The sequence below is a fragment of the Triticum aestivum genome, chromosome 6B (genome assembly GCF_018294505.1).
Source record: "Triticum aestivum cultivar Chinese Spring chromosome 6B, IWGSC CS RefSeq v2.1, whole genome shotgun sequence".
Classification (NCBI taxonomy): Eukaryota; Viridiplantae; Streptophyta; class Magnoliopsida; order Poales; family Poaceae; genus Triticum; species Triticum aestivum.
This window is the reverse complement of record NC_057810.1, coordinates 140924102-140944882: the sequence shown is the minus strand read 5'-3', so window position 1 is coordinate 140944882 and position 20781 is coordinate 140924102. Positions and strand designations below refer to the sequence as shown.

Genomic DNA, 20781 nt, shown 5'->3' with positions numbered 1-20781 from the left:
TCAGATGTTCAGACACAAGGTAATTGGACCTTTCCCCACTATAATCAAAACCAACGCAACGGTGTGTTTCCGTATAACATGCAAAGAAAAATGGAAACTGTTCGGTTTTAGCGTTAACTGATTAATTTAGACTTCACGAGTATTTGAGAGACCAAAACTAAACGAGTGTTTTTGTTTCTTTTCATTTTGTAAAAAAAATATGTAAAATGATGATCTAAACGCTCTTATGTTTCTTTATCGAGGGAGTACTAAACTTCACAAAACCAATATTTCGAGACACAACTAGCGAACAACAAGTACTGCTCTTCCGTCAATTAATTCTGATCGGAGGGTTACATTTTATATTGAAAAACGTTTGTGGCCCGGGCGTCGGCGGAACCGGTGCGCTGGACGCGTCCACGCGCACACGCTTCTAGCGAAGCAGCTGGCGACACACGTACGATGCGGGGCCATCTACGTTGCATATCTTCTCTTTCTTCCACCTCCCGCATCTTCTCTCTCTCTCTTTCTCTCCCCCATCGCACCTGCTGCCCCCGTGCACCTGTTGCTCCTCCTCTTCTTCCTCCCCCTTCTCTGCAGCACGCGGCCGCACATCCTAGGCTCTCCCCCGCCGCTCCCCTCCCCATGCTGCAACCAAGTGCCAAGGCCCAGAGGTGGTCCAAGCTTCCTTGTCGGGCTTCTGCAGCCGGTGGTGGCGCTCCAAGCAACAACCTTTTTTTGTGCTTCAACCGGAACAGTGTTGTGAAATGAAGACAAGGGCAATGCTACAACCGACAAAGTCGGAAGCTACAACCGGCTTTGGTGAAAGCTACAATCGAAGAGTAGAAAGCTACAACCGACCATAGTGTACGGGCAAAAGCAGGAACCAGAGACAAAAAAAGTTACAACCACCAATACGAGTGTTGCAATCATTGATAAAAAACTTCAACCAGCCACTGCCAAACTCACAAAACTGCAACTATTACGAAAAAAAAGCTTCAACCTTAGGTGGAAAAAGCTTCAACCGAAAGATATATAAAGTTTCAACCGAGCACTGCAAGACGAAAAAAGTTGCAACCATTTACAGAATAAGCTTCGATCATAGAGGAATAAAAGCTTCAACGAACAAGGTGGAAAGCTTCAATCCGTGAAAAAAGCTTCAAACAACATAGGAAAGCTTCAACCGGTGTGAGAAAAAGTTTCAACTGACGCGCCAATGGCGCGGGCGGCGACATGAGAGCTGCGGCGGGCGGCATGACAGTGTAGCGATGGGTGACGACGATGGCAACTAGGTGCTGCAACGACAAAGGGCGTCAGCGTGCTACAAGACGACGCCATTTTTGCTACGAGGGGCGACGACTTTCCCGCTATACCGGCGAGGACGGATGCTGCGACAGCGACCGGCGGCGATGAGGACGGCGAGTGCATCCAGCAACACGGGGCGATGGAGGAAGGAGATCCAAGTGAGGGGGTGGTGGCTGACGACCGGGAGGATGTCCAGGCGAGCGAGGGCATTGCGCGCAGAGCGAGGAAAGAAAGAAGGAGATGGGGCAGTTGTGCTTGTGCATTTGGTTGAACTTTCCGCCCGGCACCCGCTACTAGAAATCGAACACCACGTGCTTGTGCAGTTGTGCTCATATCCATCCAGGAAAAAAGGAGCGAAAAAAAAACAAGAAACAAAAGCGAAGCCAGAGAGAGAGCCAAAGGGCCGGGCGTTCCTCTTCTCTGCCGACCAAAACCCTAAACCCTAGCCCGACTAACCCCCTCCCCCTCCTCCGGCGGCGGCGCCAGCCACCGGCAGCACACACACCGGGCGAAGATGCCGCTGGGGCAGCGCGCCGGGGACAAGAGCGACTCCCGCTACTGCGGGGTCGAGGTGCTCGACTTCCCCGCCGGCGACGGCCTCCCCGCAGTCCTCACCCACTCCCTCTCCTCCGCCTTCGACTTCCTCCTCGCCCCGCTCGTGAGTCCCCCTCCTCTCCCGCTCCTACCGCCGCCGCCTTCTCGCGTCATCCCTCTGAAACGGAGGCTTATTTGCCTTGCCCCGCTCTGTGCAGGTCGATCCCGAGTACCGGCCCACGCCCGGCGCCGTCCTGCCGGTGGCGGCCTCGGACCTCGTCCTCAGCCCGTCCCAGTGGAGCAGCCACATCGTCGGGAAGATCAGCGAGTGGATTGATTTGGATTCCGAGGACGAGCAGCTCCGGCTCGACTCGGAGCTCACGCTCAAGCAGGAGATCGCCTGGGCGACTCATCTCTCCTTGCAGGTCCACCCACTCGACAACACATTACTCATTATTTGTTCCTATCAGTCTAATTTCAATCAGTTGGTTTTACACATTATTTATTATTACACTTGTAAATGGTAACTGCAATAACATACTCCCTCCATCCGAAATTACTTGTTGCGGAAATGGATAGAAATGAATGTATTTAGAACTATAAAATACATTTAGATAATCCATTCCTGTGACAAGTAATTCCGGATGGAGGGAGTATGAATTATCTAGTTATGCCGTTCAACATTGTTGGGGGTGCCTATCGACTCTGAAGAACTAGAAACATGGATAATTCCTGTCCAGTTGACTGTCTTTGGATTCCTTAACTGCATTACTTTATTAAACTTGATCCAGTTCTTATGCATTATTAGAAAACAAGTCTCAACAAAACATGTGAATTCGTGGCGCATTTCCTTGCAGGCGTGCGTTATTCCTCCTCCCAAGAGATCGACCTGTGCCAATTATGCTAGAGTTGTAAATAATATTTTGCAAGGCCTGACCAATATGCAGGTATCACCCTCCATATTCAGTTTCATCTTTCAGTTGTTGAATAGGTGCCTTATTGTTAAATAGTTTGTCGACATCTAACTTTTATTTGCTCTGTTTCTTTCTTAAGTTGTGGCTTAGGATACCTCTGGAGAAGTCTGAATCTATGGACGAAGACCGTGGCAAAGTAAATAACAATAACCCCACGGTAAATGTTTGTTCTACCAAGCCTAGCAGGGGGTGCCTAGCGCGCATTCAAGGCTAGCAGGCTGGCTAGGCGTTTGTCTGCCAGAGCAAAATGCTGCAGTTCGTTGATGGCCAAGTATACACACTGCTGCGTAACTCAATTTTTGTTTTCTTAAATTACAGAGTGAAACAGTAGACTCGTGGGAATGGTGGAATTCATTCAGACTGTTATGCGAGCATAGCAGTCAACTGTATGTAGCACTTGATATCTTGTAAGTGATGACTTGCATTGTCACACCAAAAAAATTCTTGCAAAATAAAGATTTCACTCTAATTTAGTAATTTCATCTATAATGTTATAGCTTTGGTATCCCTTAAAAATGTTGTCTATTCACTTATCAGGAGCTCGCTGCCATCAATGAACTCTCTAGGGCGCTGGTTCGGGGAGCCTGTAAGAGCTGCGATTCTTCAAACAGATGTAATCATACAACTTAATCAATCCATCTTGATATGCAATCACCTCCCTCCCGGGGTATTACAATATGCCTTGCATGTTTGCAGCACTAAATAATTTTCCATCTGCAGGCTTTTCTAACAAATGCAAGAGGTTATCCTTGCTTGTCCAAACGCCACCAAACTCTGCTTACTGGTTTTTTTAACCATTCAGTTCAGGTAGGTTCTTTATTATGCTTCTTTATATCAAAGCAGTTTTCTTCTTCGCATAACAGCATAGCCTTTTGAATTAATGGCGCAATACAATACGGCAATACCTGCCCTCCTTTTGCATTCATGGTGCTAAGTAAAAGAGGCAATTGATGTGTGTGTAGTGTTCTGCCTGAAGCCCTGAATTCTGATTTTGTTTAGGTAATTATCTCTGGGAGATCAAATCATAATGTTTCCCAAGTATCTGAAGGAGTGCTCTCAGGTGATGAAAACCACACCGAAGGTAACTCCTGTGAACTTTCAGATTTGTTATAGTTCAGAGGGTCTTTAACTTGCACATGATTATGTAAACAATATTTTCGTTACATACATTTAAAGTGACTGCAGTACTCTAAGAAGTAAACTTTGTGAAGAGATCAAACTTAATTTCTCCCTTTTAATGTGAGAAATGTGTCAAGTCTATTATTTTCCTGCTCTCTGAACTAAATGCCTTGACTTGTGACACTTGCTGCAAAAATACCATTTATTTCCATTAAAATGTGACTCACTCATGCCTAAATTGTTACTTCAGATACCCCCACTCGGCATGCATTGAGCCCGTACCTCGAGTACATGGCCTACCTCTATCAGAGGATGGATCCACTTCCTGAGCAAGAACGCTTTGAGGTATCCACTCTAGTAGACTTCCTCTCACCCATGACCCATTGTTTATCTTATTTACTGACATCTTTCTTGATCTTATGTTATTTGCCTTACTCCAGATCAACTATAGGGATTTCTTGCAATCTCCGCTCCAGGTAATTACTGCTTTGCTTATTCTCAAGTTCTAATCACCTGAAAGAAATTATTCTTTCTCGTGAAGTTATGGGGCATATGGGTCTCCTTTTTAACTCCATTACAATGAATGTGACATTCACTTCCTCATAACTTGTCTATTTATTTATTTTGGCAGCCTCTGATGGATAATTTGGAAGCTCAGACGTATGAGACTTTCGAGAAAGACACTGTGAAGTATACACAGGTTTCTGTCATATACTTGGAATCTGTATATCTTTAATGCTATACATTTTGAAGAAGCAACATTGCCTTCACTTTATGTCAATAGTTTCCATCAATACATTTGTGAGAAGAAAGTTAGCTATTAAATTGAAGTTTCTAAAAATACGTTCTCATTTATTTCTTCCAAACTATTGACAATAGCATGGTTCTTCTACCAGTTAGTACACCCTGAAAGTATTTGAGAATTACTATACACAGGTTTCTGTCATATACTTGAGATTTATAGATGCATGCTTCAGCTATCACATTTTTTAACATTAGCACTTAATAGCCAATGAACCAGGTTTTGTAAAGAAATCAAGGATAAAAATTCCAGCCCTTCTTTATTAACTAGGGAGTCTGGAATTCTATTTTTTGGCTGGTTGGTCAGTCTAACAGCACTCTTCATACTAGTATTGATCTCATTGCTAATTCCTTTTTTACATCATATGAACAGTATCAAAGAGCAATTGCTAAGGCTTTGGTTGATAAGGTCTCAGAGGATGAAGTTTCCACAACTAGGACGGTACGATTGGCCCTGAACTTTGTATTCTTTTTCCTATATAAAATGGTAGCAATTCATACTTGAATCGCTTTAAACAGTGATTCATAGAGCCATGAGTTGGCAAAAGCATGCATTCATATCTTGTTTCTGCATTGCCTCTTCTGCATCTGTAGCCAATCCAGCTTATGCCTGTTTTATTTGTAATATTCCTAGGCTGAAATCGTAGACAGCTCACTGGAGCTTATTTCCTGCACCACTCATATTAAACCTACATTTTTATTTTAATGTTATATTTTGCATTTAATCAACTAATTTATTCGCTGTTCCACAAAGGTCTTGATGGTTGTTGGAGCAGGCCGAGGGCCTCTCGTAAGAGCATCATTGCAAGTGAGTTCTTTTGCTCCTGACACTTGGGGTGTTACCACAAACTTTGATAAATTTGCTGGTGTTTAAATAATGTGCCTGTATTTTTTGTCGAAGAAAACTTCTTTGTTCATATTGTCCAGGAAGCTAAATAGGCTTTCATATTAAATGCAGGCTGCAGAAGAAACTGGTCGGAAGCTAAAAGTATATGCAGTGGAGAAAAATCCTAACGCAGTTATTACTCTTCATGTGAGTTCTTATATTTTCAGTTTTCAAGTTATTCCATTAGACAGGGGTGTAATCTTGTCAGTTTAGGGATCATTGATGCATCTCTTTTTCCCTACCATTGTGTTGGTAGTCTGTTTTTGCATTGCTGCGTTAATAAAAATATATTATATGATGATCTGATTGGTTTTCGGGCACTGGTGCAGAGTTTGATCAAATTGGAAGGGTGGGAAAGCATGGTTACTATTATTTCTAGTGACATGCGGTGCTGGGATGCTCCTGAAAAAGCTGATATTTTGGTATGCTGATACTTTATTCGAAAGTGACATTTCAAATCTCTTACCAGGCAGTCACAACTATGTCTTAACAATCTTACATGCAATTATGAAACAGGTCAGCGAGTTGCTTGGGTCCTTTGGTGATAATGAGTTATCTCCTGAGTGTCTAGATGGTGCCCAAAGATTCTTGAAGCCTGATGGGATTTCTATTCCTTCATCGTACTGACCTTTTTCCCTTTTTGCATTATTATTATATAATTGAACTTCTCTGCATTCTTTCAATCCTAGGTATCCTCATATTTCTTATTATTTGATTGTTTTCATATGTTCTGCTGCAGTTACACAAGCTTTGTCCAACCAGTAACTGCATCAAAACTACACAATGATGTAAGTACTTACGCCATCTCAGTGATATCTGCAAAGTTTCAATAGAGCTTGAAGCGACTTTGTTTTTGCAGATTAAAGCACACAAAGATATTGCACATTTTGAAACGGCATATGTTGTCAAGCTACACCGAGTAGCAAGACTTGCACCTCCACAAGAGGTGAGAGACTGCACTTTCTGCTCAATATGCCCTTCATTGATCATGCCTTCCTCCAATAACTATTTTCATAACGACATTTGATGATCACCTTTAAATGAGCAGGTTTTCTCTTTCACACATCCAAACTTCTCACCAAAGGTCAGCAACCAAAGGTATACAAAGTTGCAGTTTGAACTACCACAAGACACGGGATCATGCCTTGTGCACGGTATGCAGCTGTACTTGCCATTCAGTTTTCTATTCTGTAAAGCTATTCATATATCACTCTAACTCTACTTATCCAATCATTTTGGCAGGATTCGCTGGATATTTTGATGCCGTACTATATAAAGATGTCCATCTAGGAATTGAGCCGAACACATGTACACCAAACATGTTTAGCTGGTAAGTAGCAAACTGTCAACCCGCTGCTCTTAAAAACCAGCAGCAATATTTTCCAAATCCTGCAATTTAGTCATAATTCTGACATATTATGAACATTGCCAGGTTCCCAATCTTTTTCCCACTGAGGAAGCCCATATACGTGCCGTCAGAGTCGCCCATAGAAGTGCACTTTTGGCGATGCTGTGGTGCCACCAAGGTCAGTGTGGTTTCCATCGCTGTTGATCCTTTGATAAATGAATCCTGCAACGGACCAGAGTCTCATGTTATCAGCTGTTGATTCAGGTGTGGTACGAGTGGGCTCTGGTGGCGCCGTCTCCTTCCCCAATCCACAACAGCAATGGCCGTTCGTACTGGGTTGGTCTATAATTCGAAAAATCAGAATACTCGCATGTCGTTTCTTTTGAGAGAAGTGACGATCATATGCTTGGTTTTTGAGTGCGTCCGGCTACCTGGATCAAAGAAACAGATCTTAGAACATGGATGCATGGCACATGCTGTAACTCGCAAGCTTTTGCTTTGTAACACTATTTACTTGTTATTGTTGCTGCCGCGCTGCTCCTTGTGCGTGATACGGTTTTAGGAGCTGAGCTCATCATCAGTTTTGACCTTGCCTTTTGTGTTCTAGAGGTGCATGAACATGCGGAGATGCTCGTAACAAGTTGCAGAGACGCAGATCAGTTTCGCGTGCAATTTGTTAGTTTTGTACTCGTAACTGCTCGTCAAAATGTGTTTCGTTCGTCTGGGATGGAAAGCAAGTGGCTTACTGGAGAATCACAAACGTGCATAGGGTTTACTACTCAAATACGGAGTATATTTCTCGATGTTTGAGAAACTCTATGTGCCTCCAAAGCAGAGCAAAACTGCAGAAGACATTCTCAAGTGGAGCAGCAGGGTTGCACCGTACTACGTCCGGTATATATTAGTTTCTCGCTCACATAGCACGACGCAGCTGAGCGTCGTAAACAGAACGCGTGGCGGCACTGAAGTTCAATTGGTGTTGAATTGTGATGTAAACTTATTTTATAATCCTGAATGGGAATAAACAGTTGGTTAACCTTCAGGAACATATCCCCCCCTTGAGCTTTAGTCCCGCCACATCAGCAACGTATCCACTGGATGGGGGTCATCCTCCTTTTTTTCAAAGAAAAGAAAAGACGCGCATCAGGAACATGTCCCCCCTTGAGCACTAGGAGATCATATGTTGGACTGGATACATGACTATCATGGAGACTAAGCAGCTAGGTGTGGACTTTGCGAAAGTCTTTTAGGCGTCGATTTTGTCAATTGGTCTGGTTGAGGAAAAACAGAGGAAAAAAAAACATCATCTACATATTGTTTGGTTGCCCGCATCTAGGCTGGAAGCAGTTTTGGCATGACGTTTGGTGTCCTGTAATTGGCTCTGTTCATGCAATTACACGGTGTTTGGTTGCAAATAGGCAGTGAGGTCTGCTTATCTTGTACCCTATGTGGCGAGGTTATTAGCTACACCTTACATACGATCACACCAATAAAACAAAACTGCAACCACGACGAACTAGACGGGTGATTATGAAGTTCTTCGGCCCAAAACCGTCGATCCGACTTGCCAACTTCAACACTACATGCTTGCTTGAGCATGGCCTTAGCTAAGAATCCTCTCCTGTCTGGCTGCTCTTAAACCCTCTGTACCAGCTATTTTTGTAACTCGTTACTTGGTAATCGCATGCTTTCCAAACTCCTGGAACCCTCTCTCGGAACAGCACATAACACTTGTTCTAGTATGGCAAAAGAGAAACAAATCAAGCAACAAATAATGGAGCACATTAGACATGTAACATAATAAAGCATGGCATGATCATAGCATAGCAAGTTCATCCTACCACTACTATGGTATCATCCTACCACCACATTCAAAAGAGGATGTAATCCTATCATCACAAGTTCGCCATCAACGTGAGGGGTTAATATATACTACCTCCGTCCTGGTTTATAGGTCCCCTTTGTAGTTTGTGCCAAATTTTGACTAAAGATTTAACTAATAAAATATTAATGCATGTCAAGAAAAATTATCTTATTGGATTCGTATTTGAACATAGTTTTCAAAAATATAATGTTTGGTGACATGCATGAACACTTTGTTAGTTTAGTCTATGGTCAAAATTTGGCACGAAATACAATGGGGACCAATAAACCCGGACGGAGGTAGTATCACCTCATCAAAATATACAGACCAACAATAGTTCCCAAGCCCTAACTACCACAAAGTATACATGCAATAGTATTTTCTTTCCTTATTTTTGGTATTCGTTGTATTGTTATGTAAAAATTAGTATTTTTTTTGTCACCCCGCTCCTCTGTTCTATCCCTCTTCCTTAAAATAAGGAAAAACCTCTCCCACGCCGACGCTGACACGCGGGCCCACAGTGGGGACCAGCTAGCTAGTGTAGAAAACCGGAAAAGAATCCAGAAGCTTCCCGAGGCACGTGGGCACTCGCCGCGGGGGAGAATAAAAGAGTCAAAATTGGAGCCCCCCCCGCCCCATACCCCATACGATCCGCGACGCGCACAGAAAATTCTGGTGGCAATCCTCTCCTCCTCCGGGGAAGAAGCCTCTCGATCCCCCGAGAAGGGGCGCGCGACCTCGCGGATCTCCCACCCGCCCGGCCGTCCTCCCTCCTTCGCTCGCCGAGAGATCTGTAGCTCGATCCGCCGATGGAGGAGACGGCGGCCGTGGCGGCGGCGACGGAGACCGTGACGGCGGCGGAGACGGGGACGCCGGAGAAGTCGTCGTACAGGTACTGGGTGCGGCAGGCCACGGGCGAGGCGGCGCCTCCCCCTGTCCCGCGCAAGCTCGACCCCTCCGCCGCCAACGGCGGCGGCGGCAACCCCAACGCCCTCGGCTCCGTCTGGAATCAGGTCAGAGGCCCTTCTCCCCACACTTATGCGCGCTGCCGCCTTAAGGACTGGCAGCTACCCGCGTTGCCGGAAGTAATACCTAATATCTCGTTCGTACTACATGATTGCATACTTCTGTACACAGGGAAATGTCGATTCGCCATCATAAACCTCCTTCGGTCCCCATGAACCCACTCGGTCGATTTTTTAGTATTGGCATATCTGTAATCTCCGCTTGCTGCCAGTGGATTGTGGGGGTGCATTCACCCTACGTGCAGGGAATTTGTGTATTGCCGCACATTGCACACATCAGTATTGCTGTTCGACAATATATTCTATCTAGATAGAGCTAGTGTAACAGTGTTCCTGTTTAAAAATAAATAAACTATTGAATATTGATGTGGATTCACAGCAAAATCAAAATTGATTAAAGAAGAGAGGGAATGGTCTTGTGTTGTTTGAAGTTCTGCAACAAAGACTAGCTTTGCAGTACATAACTTTGGTGTACTCTACAGCTCTGCTCTAGGCATAGTTGCTACTTGGCCTCAAGCTCATAGTTCTAGTTTTACAATTGCATAAATAGAGGAATAAATATGCAAAGGGGAAAGAGATCTGATTACACTGGGGTTTGAATTACTAGGACGATACTTGAGTTAGTATATACTGGTGGTCTTGTGCATTTAGAGGAGCTGTGGCCGGCATCTTACTAGTAATAACCTATATGATTCTCTTGATGAGTTAAATAGAGATATGGAGTACACTTACGGCGACCTCAAGAAATTTAGTAGCAGCCTTATAACTTCCGAGTTTTGAGTTGTTTGGACAAATTTACTTCTATTGCTGACTCGTACCATCTGCAAACTGTCCAGATTTGGTTCTACCACCTTCGGCGTTTTCTTTTTTTGCTGTAGCTGCCTATTTTTTCGATACCGTTATCTTCTGGGATGGTTATGCTGCTAATTGCCAATCTACTATTTTCTGACATTTTTCATGTTTGCACTTGCAGGCTGGAACATGGGAGGAAAAGAATCTCAATTCATGGGCTAATGGTAGGATAAAGGTGCGCGGTTTAGTAGCCAGCTGTTTACAAAATGCTTGTCTAAAATAGTTCACTGATGCTTCCATTGTATGTATTAAATTTCTCTGACAGTTATTAGCTCATATGTACTGTAGGATTTGCTGGGTTCTTTAGGTTCACTGGATTTCTCCACGGGGAAGGCATCTATTGATGAAGTGTCCAAATGCTCAGGCGATGTAAGCACAATGTCTGACAAGACCGTTCAATTCCATCAATTCATAACTATTTTTCATAACTTGATAACCTTTTTGCACAAAGTAATCCTGTCATGTGTGTAATTTAAATAACTAACCATATCCTTGGTGGTTTAACAGGCATTTCTAGTAACGGTCCGTAATAAGAAGAGAGTAGGTTATAATTATGAGCTGAGCTTGAGATTTAAAGGTAAGGCATATATCATGCCAAACATTGCATCGCCTCATTTATTTAAAATATGTATTACTCCATTGTCGCTAACTCGTTTGTGGTAATGCTAATTAGGTGAATGGTTAGTCAAGGAAGAGAAGAAGAAGGTCACTGGCCATATAGACATCCCCGAGTTTTCATTTGGTGAGCTTGATGACCTTGAGGTACAAATAACCACTACTGTTCTCTATAGTGCCTGTACCATTTATAATCAATTACTGGGTATTGGTTGTCTCAAACAATCCCTTCTGATTTCAGGCAGAAGTGAGGTTCACCGATACCCTCGAATGGGACGACAAGTCGCGGATCTGCAAGGATGTGAAATTGTTCCTTTCGCCTATAAAGGAGAAGCTGCGGGCGTTCGAGCTCGAGCTGAAAGATAGGTAGTGAACGTCTGCGAGTGCCGGCAGGTGCTAGGCGCTGTTTCAGTGTTGTGTTACCCATTCTTGTAGCTGGGACTCTCTGCGTTGTGTCGGATTAAGCTATGCTGTCTAAGACTCTCGAGGTCATGTTATTCTTGTTTCTCCAGTCAGTGTAAGATTACACGGTTGCCACATGTTCGTTGATGGCTTAGATTCCGTGTTGCTGTTCACGTTTAGTGTCATGAACCCAACAGAAACACATATGATGATGATGATGATGATGATTACGATGTCTCACCAGAATATGTTGGTATCCGTCCTGTCGGAGATGATAGTTTGAGCCTTTAATGAGAAGGTGTTTGGTTAGGCTTAACTTTGATTTTGGATTTTGGCTTATGAGCCAAAAAGCATCTATTTATGTGCTTTTGGCTTTTGGCCTATATACCATGGCTGTCAGGACCGTCTGCCCTGCCTCGATGAATGCAAATGCGGGCGAATGGCCACCCCATCTTGATAATCAACTTATTCCTTCTTCAGATCTCAATGATTAAAGCCTGGTTTGGAATCACTCCGCCCCGCTCCACTCCGTGGAGCTGGGCTTGAGCCGCTCTGTGAAAACGAGCTACAGCATGCTCCACTCTGAAAGCGGAGTCGAGGGAGTGGAGTGGAACCGAAGAGACACTAAATTGATTGCATAAATGTGAAAGAAAGACAGAGAAAATGATCGTTTACCCACGGGGGTAGTTTGATGAAGACTCCGTGAATTGGTTGATAGACAGGAAGGGATGAATAGGTAACTACGAATTTTAATGTAATTGGCAATTTCAGGATATTGATAAAGTTGGTTATTTAGATATGCAATTAGGTGAAAACAATCTATACCTTAAGCAAACAAGCAATAAGGTAACAAAGGAACTAGCTAGATTCCGTGTTAGAGCATCTCTAGCAGATCCCGTAAAACCTCGCCAGGGTGCTTTTTCCGGCGGATTTACGGGACGGTCGAAAAAAAAGGCCTGACCAGGTTCGGTAAAAACGGCCCGGCTCGTAATCTTTGCGGGAGGCCCGTAAACCGCCCCCGATTCCTCTATATTTGCTGACTCTGGGACGTTTTAGGGTTCCCATCCTCCTCCGCCGTATTTCTTCTACTCCGGCGACAAATCAAGCAAGCTCGGGCGTCGTTTTCCGGCGAGTTGAGCCACCCGAGGCGAGAGGAGATGCCGTGCGCGGGCGGCGGGAGGGATGGCCGAGGGGGGCTCGATGGCCGTAGGGGGAACAACGAGTCGTGTTGCAAGCGCCACAACGATGTGGAGGCCGGGAGCTCCTCCCTCCGCCCGCTGGTGGAGGAATGGCGCACCCGCTTCCGCAGCGCCGGAGCACGGGCGTGGAGGAACTTCAACCGCCTTGACCGCATCTTCTCCCCCACGCTCAAGCGTCGCTGGAAGGCGGAGAAGGTGTGGTTCGAGGCCAAGGAGGCCGCCAACGCCGGAGATGAAGCTGCAGCGACGCAGGTGGAGGCACTGTTCGAGGAGTACCAGTTCGCGCAAGTCCTCTCCAACACCCTCATGGAGTACCACCTCCACGGCAACCCGCCCCGCGACGATGGCGACGATGAGTAGATCTAGTATGCTAGTATGCACCCCGTTTAAGTACGAACTATTTAATTTCCATTTTTATTAAGTATGAACTCTGTTATGTAGTATGAACTATGTTTTTATGTATGAACTCCGGTGATCTAGTTTAAGCGCGAACTGCGAGTTTGAATATGCGGTATACGTTTACCTGATCCATTCCGTCTCAGCGTCCGCCGTCCTGCAATAAACATTTCCGGGATACCGTAAACAATTTTTCCAAGGTGGACGTTTACCACATCTGCTAGAGATGTTCTTAAGAGCCTCGCTCCAAAGTTTTTCTCGTTTGTATTTGCTTCTCATTTTCTAAATCCTACTCCCTTTGTTCCTAAATGTAAGTCTTTGTAAAGATTTCACTATGGACTACATATGGAGCAAAATGAGTGAATCTACACTCTAAAATGCATCTACATACATCCGTATGTGGTTCATAGTGGAATCCCTCCAAAGACTTATATTTAGGAACAGAGGGAGTACTATTGCATGCATGGCCCTCTTTTTGCACTACCAGTTTGCTAGCGATTTTGACTCGCTGATCCTTGATTTTCCTTAAATTCAGTCATGGTTTGTAGGTTTTGTCCCTGAATGTTTTCTGATTGTGGTAAGCAATGATACTACAGTACCATATTATGACATCTGAAACAGAAAACTCTGCTGAAGCTATTTCTGCAATAGTGACATTTGGCTGGAAAAAGGCGCAATCACACATTGTCGGTTCCATTCAACCAAATTCGAACTCATACAATGCTCACCAGATCCATCTGAGCTACAAATGGATTCGAGGAACATAAGGAAAAACAACAAGCACAAACTTCTGACCTTTGCAGCACCCATCAAACATGAAGCAGCAGAACTACACAGCTATTGCCTAAGACACAGGCTCCTAGCTTGGCTGGGGCAGGGAGGCCTGCATTGGCACGAGCGGTGACGTCGGCGAGGTGGGGGAGAGGCATGACGGCACCCTCCACGAGGCCGGAGGAGTCGATGCTCTCGGTGAGAGCTGCACCATCTCCAGCGCTTGCATTCTGAGCTCTATTGGATAATCCTTCACACACCCAATTCTTGGACCATTTCCAGTGCTCCATTTCAGGGACAGCCTGTGGCCGAGCTGATAGGATTTTGACTTGCTCTTGGAGTTCACCCTCTCAAGAATTGCATCCTGCGAGACACCGGCATCTCTAGGGCTTTGCAAGCCACCTGATAAGGTTCTTTGGTAGGCTGGCCTTGCTTTCTCCACACGGAGATTATCATCCTTGCCAACTTCAGTCTGAGAAGATGGCCCAGATGCCTTGGCTTCTTCTACCATGTTGGAGGGGAGAATCAATTGTGGAGGATTGGATGGCATGATAGCAGCAGCAGGGTTCTGTTTGCTATTAGGTGTTGGATCTTCATAGTAGTCTTCCTTGGTGGATGAGCGTACCTGAATACGCAAAAATAAGTTGGTTAAGTGAATCGTCTTACATTTGGTAGCATAGGAGCGTGTTCAGATTCAGCTGGCCCGAAAATAGTATACCTCAACTTCTTTCAGATCAACTCCATTCTCTTCTAGAAAGCTCATGAAGTTGCTAAGATTCTCCGCACTTGGTTTGTAATGTCCACTATAAGCCCAGATGGACTGAAATGAGAAGAGATCATCAAAGCATAAGATTAGCATAATGCATCCAGTGAGAAAGCACAAGAACAAAATGATGAGTATAAAGTGACTAGTAAATCTTTTGGGATATGGATACAATATTTAAGTAACAAATCACAGAGTGTAAAATCTTTGCGTAAATAGTAGCACTTAGAGACGATGGTGGTTCTTGATAATACCTTGATAACTCCATTTTCTGCAGTAAACCTTCCAGCAGCTATAGTAGCACCTCCTGCTAAAAAGCTGGAGTGCTGGAATACACCTCTCTCTTTCTGGATATAGAAATAAGCATGGAAGTTAAACATATGGTGAAGCTAACCTTCCAAAACATGACCTGACAGTGCTATGCAGCAATAAAATTCTCTGAGTTATCAAACTACCTGCCCAGCATAAAGTTTCTTTGCTGTGCTCATAACAAAAATCCATTTTGTCCCTTTAGGGCCCTGGCTTGTATCAAGTGCCTCTCCAGATATCTTGTGGATAATTTTTCCCTCTTTAATGATGTATTCATAGAACTCACGCTCTTGCTGCAAAACATCAGACAGCTGTTACAGGAGTTCATGCTCAACGATTTTCTTCTAAACTTTGATGTGGCAATTTGTTACGACTAATCTGAACTTGTTGAACATGCTGTGGTTAAGATGAACAATTGAAGGGAAGTATTAATGCACAGGCTAGGGAGTTTTATAACCTCATATGTACAAAGTATTAAACATAACTCCAGACTTCTGAAACTTCTTTGACCAACGATTTGCCCAACTATGTGGATTATCTCATACAAATTGATACCATTGATAAGTGCGTTTAGTATGAATCCAACGATATTGATTTTTTTGTATGACGTAATCCTCATAGTCATAGACCAATAAATCTGAGAAGCATGTGTTTGCCTTATAATTCTGGACAGAGGGAATATTGATTTATTTACAATAGCATTAAGACATATGTCACGTGCAGCGCACCGCAAAGTGTGCAGAGACCGAGGCTGGGTCTAATCGCTGTCGAAATTAGGCAGGCTCTGGCTTAGTTTTGACTTGACATCTGAGATATCCTTACCAACTATAGAAGCTATCTCTTGCCTAACTAAATATCATCATTCCCAGAAAACCATATCAACATCTTCCTATTTTAATCTATCTCTTTCCTAACTCCTTTATCAATTGATCATGTTATTGTTAGGTTCAATAGTGACTCCTGCACGTGACAGCGCTTGGCATGGTGCTGCCCTTCACCGCTGTCCCTTGATTCGACACCCATGGCAACATAACCCACGTTCTCATCATGAGCAAAACATGTTCTAGAAGGTGAACATGAGAAACACAAAGTCAGTGGTATTCTTAATCGCAACCGAGGCTTGCTGATGAAACTTGACCGCTGAATGAATTTAGCACTCTGAATTTCTAACGCAGCTCTCATTGGAATATTTTCAGTAAGAAAAGGATAAAGATAGCATCCATCATGCAAATGATCTTACTGGACCAAGATATCTTATGCATTGCTTCTTCAGCCGAGCCCTTGGACAGTCTGGAAGATCTACATCTTTTCCCTCACCAATATCAAGCCTGCGTATGCAAAAAGAGAATGAGTAAAAGACTATCAGTTTCCGTGCAAAATTTATCAGACTTATCTTCTAGGAAATGGGGAGTACATATTGATTTGCATGATTCCGTCTGAACAGCAAGATTTTCATATGCACAATGGCAGTCATGTTCTTCTTACCAGTAGAAGAAGGGCTGGCCAGCCTGGGTCTGGCACCAGACAGCATAGTAGAAATGCAGGTTATGCCCATACCTATGTCTTGGATCAATCTACAAGAATATGACAGATGGATTTCAAAATTTTGCGAACAGAAGTCCCAAGTCAAGATGAGGGCAAGCTGTGGAACTTTTACTGTATCATCGATGTTCAGAGCTGACTGACAGTGTGATCAGCTGATACTGGGAAGCTTATTCTTTTCACACACACATTTGGAGAGCATAGAAAAGCAGCAAGTAGTACCATACTCCTGCCGTACAACACTACTGCCAAAATTAGATTAAAATTTGTAGTGGATGTGTAGGATATTTTGTACTCACTGCCTCGATCCAGTGCTGGAAAGCCAGCTTGAGAGCCTTGGCGTCCTTGGATAAACCCTGCCCCACCTGCAACATGCTCATGAGCATGAGTTGAGAGTTAAAAATAAGGAGATTCCAGTAAAAAAAATGACTTTCTTGCGGGGAAAAGGCCATCATGGTGAGCTGCCTTGTGCTGGCGACTGATGCAGGGGAAAGGAATGTGTTTAAGACCTTGGATGCGTTGAGGCTGACGCGGTTCCAGCGCGAGGCGGCGGTCTCCGGCTCCGGGTCGTCGTAGAAGGAGACGGTGCTGTGGTTGAGCTGCGCGAAGTCCAGCGCTTGCCACCTTGACCAGTCCAAACCAGAGAACACCGGTGAATTTTCAGCACCCGTAACCATCAAGACGAAGCAAATCAGGCATTGCCGGCACCAGAAAAAAGAGGGCAAGAACCAAGAAAAGGGCAGCGATAAGAGCAGAATCCCAAGAAAGGGAGGGGGGCTGGGCGATTTTCTTGACCGAAATTATCAGACCACCAAGTGGAAGAAAAGAAGCAGAGCAGTAATGCTTCCCTTTTGTGGAAGTAGATAGGATCTGGTTACCAGAGCTCCTCGACGACGACGGCGGAGTCGGCGAGCTTGCGCCTGGTCCGGTAGCTCCGGTAGACCTTCTGCACCTTGGTGGCCGCGCCATTCGCTTCGCCTCCGGCCGCCGGCGACGGCGAGGAGGAGGCCCCCGTGTGGTCCGGCTCCCGCGAGGCAGGGTGCACGCGGACCGGCCCTTCCGCCGGAGGAGGCATCGCAGTCTCCACCTCCATCGACTATCTACCGCCAAGGAATGGTCGTGGCCTTCTCGACTTGAGGCGGACGGGGGATGGCCGTGCTCTTGTCGAGGAGGGTGAGGGGGGTGGGGAGGGAAGAAAGGGGAGGCAGCAGCTGGAATTTATGCCTGCCTGCGTGTGCTGCTGTGGCACGAGAGATAATCGGAGAGTAGTTTACTGTTGTGAGCTGAGCTCATGGTCCGGCTGCCGAGTACGCACGCTGGGTCGTCTATCGGACTGTGCGTTTTGTCTCGGAGGGGTATCGTCCCGTCGCCTCGTACGGCGCAGTTAGGTGAGGTTTGGTTTTTTTAGTAGAAAGAAAATTAATTGCAGGTGCCCACATATACTCATCTTTATCATTGCACGGGTGCACATCCTATCTCTATCTGTACCTCCGAGATACTGGGCCGACGTCACATCTCGAGGGTTGATGTGATGTCTCCTTCCACTAAACAAACATTGTTGAAAGAGTGAACATAAATCTAAAAAAATATGAGCATCAATGTAAGTCTTGCAAAAAAAAAAACTCGGCCCGAGGAGAGAGATATCCCGGAGGCACTGCATTATAAGGTCGAGAAAAGGCTCCAAAAGCCGGCTTGCGCAGCGTAAGTATACGCAGCGAACACGGCGACTTGCACAACACAAGTATGCGCAGCAAGGGGGCCTTTTTTTGTGAGAACCAGGATTAGAGCCCTGGTTGGTAGCCACACGCAAGAAGATCATGAGAACCATGCTAGACACATGTTCTCATCAGTAAGTCTAATTCTTGAATCTTGATGGGCTGGTTCCACCAAAGGAACCTAACCATCCGAGCTTAGTTTGTCGGTAAGGTTCCGTTGGTGCTTTTCACTTTCAATTCCGGAGTCGTACGCGTATGGATTTGGGTGAGTTCACAAAACTTGTTCCAACGAGTTGCTTTCTGTCGAAACTACCACCACTGAGAGTCGTCATCTCCAAATTCCTCGGGCCGACTAGAGCCTGGATCTTTTGCGAGGCCGGAGTAGAGATGGGGGAGGCGCTTGGTGCTCTCGTGTGTACAATAGTTGTAGGGCTTGTCTTCCCTTTAGGGAGTCTGGCGAGCAGACGATGGGGAGCATGCCACCAACGCGAGCGGGCAGCGCTTGCTGGCTAGAAGCCGCGGTTTTGCTGGTGGCGGTGGCGTGGTGCTAGTTGCTGCCGGGAGGATCATCATCGACACATCCCTCAATAAGCGAGACGTACACCTTGTACTCAAGAAGGACTCAACCCCTTCTCTCAACGCTACGTGTTGTTATGGAGGTAGACAATGAGTCGAAGATGGAGGGTGTGTGTGCATTTTTTAGATGGGTTCATAGCACATGGAGTGGTGGTCGTTTTGGCGAAGCTACGACGCTTGTTGGCTGCAGTTTTTGGGTGTGCTGCATCTCCTGGCTGAAGGGCATCCATCTCTTTCTTCCTCCTACCATGTGTGTTTTAAGGGAGGCATTTGCAGGTTCTATTCGGAGTTCGCAGCGTGGCGTTGTGGCTGTGACGGTCACGGCGCCCCAAGTGGCTCTTCCTCGGCGACGGGGAGACTCATTCCGGATAGAATTTGTTTTAAACGCGATTGTAATTCTATATGTCACTTTGGGTTCTTATAAAAGTCAGGGACTTAGGTGTTAATTTCTTTGCATGTAAATCCTTGTATGAGTTTGGTGCCGTATAGGTCGCCTCGACGGTGATTGCAAATGCTTGTGCTAGCTTTTGCAGCTCGACGCGAGTCTCTACCTACCCATTTAATGGATGACTTGTGTCATTTTAAAGCAGTACATAAAAGGCACATACACCTATGTTCAATCGCATTATGATCACGTCTCTCTCATCTCCAAACCCTAGTTCCCGTTTCAAGGTTTCTAACGGGGTTACACAACAACGCTTTGTTGGGTGGTGACTTCATCGACGTGACGAACAAATTTTCGTTGAGCCTCTCTTCATTTCGACGCCATCGGTAACCGCGGCATTGATGTCTCGTTGGGTAGATTCATGCATGGCTAGTGAGGTTAGGGTTTGTCGGCATAGTGGCGGCGGTGACGACTTCTCGTTGCAGTTTGGTCTCCGTCCTCCTCCTCATTGCGTTGGTGCAACCTTTGACGCCGGCACGAGGGTGTGTTATTATTTTTCTAGGTTTAGATCTTGAATCTATGTCTGTCTTTCAGGACGCTAGTTCGGTAAGTTCACGCCATTGATGACTTCCTGTTCCCTTTTTTTTCGGGAATATGGCTTCGTGTTCCAGTTCAGCGACGGCTGTCTGCGACGGAGACGCAGTAGCGGCGACGTGTAGGAAGACGATTGACCCCAGGGAACTTCATGTATTTTGCTTTCAGGGTGTCTGTACTGCTTGCTTAAGTAGATCTGAGTCATTTTTTGGTGAAAAATAACCCAGCTAGTCCTAGTACTCTTGGAGAGAAATTGACATTATTGCATTACCTACCCGTGGTACCCATGGCAGGTGGCTCCATGACTGCGTCCTGCCATGGCCCCGCATCACAGTAAGCCGCCTGGTTTGACGCATGTGTCAGTGGCAGACCAGACCCACGACGGTCCTAACACGGAAGAATTCTGCCGTAGAGACGGAAGGAATGACGCACAAGACATTTTCTAGGGTGACGTACAACGGTACAAGGGTTTGGTCTGCTTTGGTTTTGCTTTGTGTCGCTCTCGTCCGTGGACTGGTTGATCGTGCTTGGACTCAATCCCATCTTCTCGTCTCGAGAGTGCAAAGGACAAGGAGAACGATGCCAGCAGGCAGGGGCAGGTGGCACGCGGTCCTCGATCTCGACATCGACCGGTGGCGCTCCACGCCGGGATCGTGATTCACCAACGATTCTTATGTGTGTCGCGCGCGTCGCCGTCGTTGGTGGAGCTAGCATCGCCCGCCACAAATAGACTCAATCTTCTTTTCATGTACCTTTTCCCTTTACTTCTTTTTCGCAGGCGACCTTTTTCCTTTGCTGGTGCAGATAGTTACTCGACGACCGAGACA

At 45.5% G+C, this 20781-nt stretch overlaps 3 protein-coding genes across 5 annotated transcripts; 2 read left to right on the top strand and 1 right to left on the bottom strand.

Moving 5' to 3' along the window:
- Positions 1 to 1622: 1622 nt before the first annotated feature.
- On the top strand, positions 1623 to 7550 carry LOC123136208 (protein arginine N-methyltransferase 5). Of its 3 annotated transcripts, none has more exons than XM_044555536.1 (22): positions 1623 to 1942; positions 2037 to 2243; positions 2676 to 2765; positions 2872 to 2928; positions 3111 to 3199; positions 3330 to 3405; positions 3513 to 3599; positions 3792 to 3873; positions 4162 to 4256; positions 4352 to 4387; positions 4543 to 4611; positions 5086 to 5154; positions 5467 to 5520; positions 5671 to 5745; positions 5928 to 6020; positions 6115 to 6218; positions 6338 to 6386; positions 6458 to 6544; positions 6647 to 6752; positions 6841 to 6928; positions 7031 to 7124; positions 7211 to 7550. In XM_044555536.1, the coding sequence occupies exons 1-22, from the start codon at positions 1799 to 1801 to the stop codon at positions 7292 to 7294; spliced, it is 1935 nt and encodes a 644-aa protein (XP_044411471.1). In that variant the 5' UTR covers positions 1623 to 1798; the 3' UTR covers positions 7295 to 7550. The 3 variants fall into 3 exon arrangements, with proteins under 3 accessions (XP_044411471.1, XP_044411472.1, XP_044411470.1); XM_044555535.1 differs by having other exon boundaries at positions 1624 to 1942; positions 2872 to 2949; XM_044555537.1 differs by lacking the exons at positions 2676 to 2765; positions 2872 to 2928.
- A 1885-nt stretch (positions 7551 to 9435) lies between these two features.
- On the top strand, positions 9436 to 11995 carry LOC123136209 (uncharacterized). The gene is made up of 6 exons (XM_044555538.1): positions 9436 to 9823; positions 10809 to 10862; positions 10976 to 11056; positions 11195 to 11264; positions 11361 to 11449; positions 11544 to 11995. Exons 1-6 carry the CDS (start codon positions 9620 to 9622, stop codon positions 11670 to 11672), a joined length of 627 nt encoding a protein of 208 aa, XP_044411473.1. The 5' UTR covers positions 9436 to 9619; the 3' UTR covers positions 11673 to 11995.
- Positions 11996 to 13961: 1966 nt separating this feature from the next.
- Positions 13962 to 17928, bottom strand: LOC123136207 (IQ domain-containing protein IQM3). Its single transcript, XM_044555533.1, has 9 exons — positions 17563 to 17928; positions 17194 to 17308; positions 16984 to 17049; positions 16628 to 16716; positions 16383 to 16470; positions 15289 to 15435; positions 15088 to 15180; positions 14789 to 14890; positions 13962 to 14695 (listed from the first exon to the last, which is right to left on the bottom strand). Exons 1-9 carry the CDS (start codon positions 17775 to 17777, stop codon positions 14159 to 14161), a joined length of 1452 nt encoding a protein of 483 aa, XP_044411468.1. The 5' UTR covers positions 17778 to 17928; the 3' UTR covers positions 13962 to 14158.
- Positions 17929 to 20781: the final 2853 nt, after the last annotated feature.

Coding starts and splice junctions, on each gene's coding strand:
- LOC123136208 (XM_044555535.1), top strand. CDS start 1,799: ATGCCGCTGGGGCAGCGCGCCGGGGACAAGAGCGACTCCCGCTACTGC. Junction 1,943..2,036: donor ACTTCCTCCTCGCCCCGCTC/GTGAGTCCCCCT, acceptor CGCTCTGTGCAG/GTCGATCCCGAGTACCGGCC. Junction 2,950..3,110: donor TAAATAACAATAACCCCACG/GTAAATGTTTGT, acceptor CTTAAATTACAG/AGTGAAACAGTAGACTCGTG.
- LOC123136209 (XM_044555538.1), top strand. CDS start 9,620: ATGGAGGAGACGGCGGCCGTGGCGGCGGCGACGGAGACCGTGACGGCG. Junction 11,057..11,194: donor TGTCCAAATGCTCAGGCGAT/GTAAGCACAATG, acceptor GTGGTTTAACAG/GCATTTCTAGTAACGGTCCG. Junction 11,450..11,543: donor GTGAGCTTGATGACCTTGAG/GTACAAATAACC, acceptor TTCTGATTTCAG/GCAGAAGTGAGGTTCACCGA.
- LOC123136207 (XM_044555533.1), bottom strand. CDS start 17,777: ATGGAGGTGGAGACTGCGATGCCTCCTCCGGCGGAAGGGCCGGTCCGC. Junction 16,471..16,627: donor GGCCAGCCCTTCTTCTACTG/GTAAGAAGAACA, acceptor TTGCATACGCAG/GCTTGATATTGGTGAGGGAA. Junction 14,696..14,788: donor TTGATCTGAAAGAAGTTGAG/GTATACTATTTT, acceptor TTGCGTATTCAG/GTACGCTCATCCACCAAGGA.